The 4,809-nt window shown below is 33.4% G+C and overlaps 1 protein-coding gene across 1 annotated transcript; it reads left to right on the forward strand.

The window, feature by feature from the left end:
• Nucleotides 1-382: 382 nt before the first annotated feature.
• Nucleotides 383-3,523, forward strand: LOC134250041 (ribonuclease Oy-like). Its single transcript, XM_062732390.1, has 5 exons — nucleotides 383-488; nucleotides 581-665; nucleotides 1,039-1,088; nucleotides 1,752-1,827; nucleotides 3,445-3,523. Exons 1-5 carry the CDS (start codon nucleotides 433-435, stop codon nucleotides 3,514-3,516), a joined length of 339 nt encoding a protein of 112 aa, XP_062588374.1. The 5' UTR covers nucleotides 383-432; the 3' UTR covers nucleotides 3,517-3,523.
• Nucleotides 3,524-4,809: the final 1,286 nt, after the last annotated feature.

The following is a 4,809-nucleotide window of genomic DNA, read 5'->3' on the forward strand; positions in this document are numbered from 1 at the left end:
TAAGCATCCCGGACCAGTTGACCGGGAATGCCCGCCGTTAGCCTTACCTATTGACCAGAATATCTACCGTCCTATTCAGTATGAAAACAAAGAACACCATTTTGTATGAAACAAGTCCGCAAAAATACGGCCCACTATTAGCTTATATTTGCTAACAAGGTCAATATAACGGCCATAGCTAGAGCCCCCTTTAGCTTTCTGTATTAACGTTAATCACGGAAGTTTACATACACGGTTTTGAATTCATATATTTTTTCACCATATTTGCCCGTACTGATCCCTGATAAAAATTTTCAATTATTTTCCGTATCAAAGGTTCATTTAAGTAGTTTAACATTTAAACTTTATGTATTTCCTTGTAACCAGGAAACTTAATGTCATGTGCTTGATTAATTTACTTCATGTTGCGAGTGAATTCCTAAAACAGTCGAAATGAAGATGAAGAACCGCATTGCTCAGTGCATTTGTATAATTGGCATCATTTCGACGTATACCTTTCATTTTATCACATGAATGTTTTATTTTATTTTTTTCCCCATTTTTTATGAAGAAACGTATTAACATTTGATATTTGTTTCAGAGTGTACAATGAGGAGAGGGAATGGGATTCGTTTGTATTGACTCTGACTTGGCCAGTCACGATGTGTAAATTTTGTAATTTGGTTGTAAGTACATGTATATTTTTTTTAAAAATCACCTTTGGCAATTGCTTTGGATACAGTTATTTAAAGGGGAAATGATCAAATCTTGAAACAGAAATTGAACAGAAAAGAACTTTTAAATTATCTACATGTACTTTAATTTATTTCCTAGCATTCTTCCTTTACGTTGAATATCTTTTATACCTAATGTTATACCTAAAGTGTATTTCGATAAAATTTCGAACGTACAAGAAAACAGTAATACGCAAAAGTCTCTTTTTTTTCTCAGAGGTTGGCGTTAGGAAAGGGGTTAATTGCCCAGCTCTTTACAAGGCAAAACTACTAAAACTTTTAAATTTATAGAAAAAGTTTCCTGATAAATATTTTTCTTTAAAAGGACAAAAAGTGTGTTGTTCCTGCAAAGATGTGGGAAATTCATGGTCTTTGGTAAGTAGGCAAATATAAAGCAAGATAACATTGAAAAAGATAAGGGATTTTCATTTTAAGCACCACAAAGGCAGAATAAATAATCAATACTCCTTTTAAATACAGGAAAAAGTTTAAAAGTTATGTCTGTTGAGTTTCACACCAATTATTAAGATATTCCATTACAAAGAAGCATATGGCTGTCTAATTTTAAAGACAGAGTAATTCTACATAAAATTCCATTCATTGTCAACCCTTTGTCGTCAATCAAGAAAAAAATTCTGAAGAAGTCGTTTCTCTCGTGTTCATATGGATAATCATGCTTGAAAATGAACATATAAATGTTACATCTACTAATAATTAGGAAGCTTTTAAGGTACATTTTAATAAGTCTTTGTCAACAAAAGTAGCAAAATAGACCTGTACAAGGTCCAGTACAGCAAAAACTTGAAAGCTTATTTATAGTCTGTTACTGAAACGAAAATGTATTTCTTAACTAATTTATTTGACTTGACTCAATAATAAATTGTCGTGTGGAAGAACTCTGATTAAGGAGTACCCGCCAGATACACGTGTCAAGAAAATTCCTGTTATACTTGAATAAAATGCTAATTCATGACACTTAAACCAATTAGTTTAATACTAAACAAACAAGCAATTTATGATTAACATTGTATTCGTTAGGCCTGGTTACAGTAACGGTGATTGTGCTCCACGGGGTTGCAGCCTATCCCATCCATTCAAGAAAAGTGAAATAAAGGTTCGTATTTTTGGCCTAGCCTTTCATTCATATTGGCGCTATGGAACAGTTCATAATTTCTCATCAAACACATTTCATTTGCATTTAAAAAATCAAATGATCATAACCTTTAAGTGCAGATTTCATATTTCACAGGTATATAAATTCAGTCAGATGTAACCATTTTGATCATTGTCCTTGAAAATTGATTTGCATTTCAGAAACAACGGTTTTCAATAAACTGTTCTGCTGGGACATCTGAGTTTCACAATCATATCTTGTTAGTAATTAAAAGCTGAAGTTGTTTGCATCCCTCCACATATCCAGTTCATCTGAAGCACCCTCGATAGACCCTGTCCGTATAATTCCAACTCTCTGTTTCTGGAGTGTTGTAAACTCGGATGGGACCTATCCTTCCCTGTCTCTTCAAAGGTCTTGCAATATTCCGGAAATTCTATTCTGTCTTTTTGCATATGGAGTGAACATTTTTGGTAGACAAGTTCTTCAAGTTTTTGATATCCCAAAGGCAATTATATATTGAAAGGAGGAATGAAAGAAAAGATAAATTTAATGTCATATATTATTGATGTAAGCACACCCCTTACTTAGCCACTTTTTTAATATACAATCACGGGAAGATTGAGGCAGATGAGGCTTAAGACGAGAGAAGTACATGCCTTCTCTCTATATATATACATGACGATATTTTTAAAACAGCCTATAGAGACAGAAAGGTTACATTATCGATAACATGTACAAGGAATGAATACAAGAATACTCGAAAATTTAAGGGAAATCATGTCGATCTCTTATTTTGAAATTTTTTTTTTTTAAAAAGTGGGGGATCAGTGCCTTTAATGTCAGTGCAGCTAAATTTTGAAGCCTGTCTTATCAAAAGAGTTTAATCTTATGTGATGATTACAGGTACTACAGACAGATGATAATTGTATTTTCTTTTCATGCGCCCGGATCGGTGGATCCAGGGCGTATATTGTTTTTGTCCTGTCTGTCTGTTTGTTTGTTTGTTTGTCTCGAACAATAACCTTCACCATAAGTTTTGAACCATGAAAGATAGAGACTTCATATTTGGTATGCATACTCCACTAATTAAGCTCTTTCAAATGACATCAAGGTCAATGACCTTGTGACCTTAACTGTGGCCTATATGCTAAAAATATATTTTTTCTGCAAACTTTAACCTTCGCCATAACTTTTAAACTATTAAAGATATCGACTCCATATTTGGTATGCATACTCCACTAATCATGTCCTCATAAATGACACCAAGGTCAATGACCTTGTAACCTTGACTGTGACCTATATGCTAAAAATAGCTTTTTTGAACCCTCCCTATAACTTTTGAACCATGAAAGATAGAAACTTCATATTTGGTACGCATACTCCACTAATCAAGCTCTTTCAAATGACACCAAAGTCAATGACCTTGTGACCTTGAGTGTGACCTTAATACTAAATATAGCTTTTTCCGAACTGTTGCCGCGGGGCGCACAGTGTTTCACAAACATATCTTGTTTTTATACTATAAATGAGCAATTTAAAGCTTAGGTAGTATAAACCACTATGAAGTTAATCAAAACGACATATTGTACACTGTAAAACTTACATTTTTCTCTTTAGGTCTTGTTAGACAGACTAAACAAATACTGGCCAAATCAGCTGCCTGAAAGACCTCATTATGACTTCTGGTAAGTCTAACATATACTTTCAGTTTGTCACTAGTCAGATTTGGTCAGTACCTCAAATTTCAAAATTGAATTATAATTATTTAATTTTAATGAAAATTTTTAATTATGCAAGTTATAAAACATTCTGGTAGAGGGATATTTAAAAGAAAGGTCAATATATCAAAATGTACATTCATTATTGACTCAAAACATTTTTCTTTCATTCTTTAAAATTAAACAATATCATATTTAAACAGATCAACATTTAAATCCTTTAAAGCTTGATACAAAAAATATCTAATTGCCTTGATTTTTTATACACAAAAATGCAAGCATGAATGAAACAAAAATTAAAAAGACACCAAAGGAAAACAAAAACCATATACTTTAAACTGATTTTTATTTTCTATAATAAATATTATTCAAACGATTATGCATTGCCATGATAATGTGTCCAAAAATAGATGATTCATTATTTTAATGCAGCAAATCAAAATTTTGAGCCAATGACATGCTATATACATGACTGTACGAGAAGCTGTCGTAAATAGGCTTCTATGTCTGGCTATCAGAAGTTGGACGGTTATTCGCTATTCGCTATTCGCTATTCGAATGGCGAACCGCAGGCTGTCTGCCGTTCGCTATTCAAATTACCGTAAATGTCTTAATAATTTTTTTTTTCAAAAAACTTTAAAAACGCATTATAATCCGTGTTTAAGAAGAAAAGCAAAGACTTCACTTAAAGAAGAGGACTGAGGACCCCAAACCAATGCAGCTAGCCTGACCAAAATGATGAATATTTAGCTAGCCTGGTCAAAATTGGATAAAAAAAACTGTTAAATACAATACCAAGTATTTTTACATCTTCAAATTTTTACCGGGGAGGGGTATGGGAGGGACCCTTTCACTGTTAAAAGGAATTTATGTTACAAGACCGGGAACCCATTTAGCTAGCCCGGAGAAAATTGGAAAAAAAACGTATAATTCTATTATATGTATTTCTGAATAAGAGTACATCGCCCTGGGGTCTGGCTAACATCGAAGATCCCATATTTAGACCTTCATATTTTTACAGGGGAGGGGTATGGGAGGGACCCTTCCACTGTCAAAGGGAATTTGTGTTAAAAGACCGGGAACCCATTTAGCTAGCCCGAGGAAAATTTTTAAAAAAACCCTTATAATTCTATTATATGTATTTCCTAATAAGGGTACATTGCCCGGGGGTCTGGTTAACATCGAAGATCCCATATTTAGACCTTCATATTTTTACAGGGGAGGGGTATGGGAGGGATCCTTTCACTGTTAAAAGGAATTTGTG

The sequence above is a fragment of the Saccostrea cucullata genome, unplaced genomic scaffold (genome assembly GCF_032062105.1).
Source record: "Saccostrea cucullata isolate Sc308-1 unplaced genomic scaffold, CSIRO_AGI_Scuc_v1 ctg17780, whole genome shotgun sequence".
NCBI classification, from domain to species: domain Eukaryota; kingdom Metazoa; phylum Mollusca; class Bivalvia; order Ostreida; family Ostreidae; genus Saccostrea; species Saccostrea cuccullata.

Coding starts and splice junctions, on each gene's coding strand:
- LOC134250041 (XM_062732390.1), top strand. CDS start 433: ATGAAGATGAAGAACCGCATTGCTCAGTGCATTTGTATAATTGGCATC. Junction 666..1,038: donor GTAAATTTTGTAATTTGGTT/GTAAGTACATGT, acceptor TTTCTTTAAAAG/GACAAAAAGTGTGTTGTTCC. Junction 1,089..1,751: donor TGGGAAATTCATGGTCTTTG/GTAAGTAGGCAA, acceptor TGTATTCGTTAG/GCCTGGTTACAGTAACGGTG.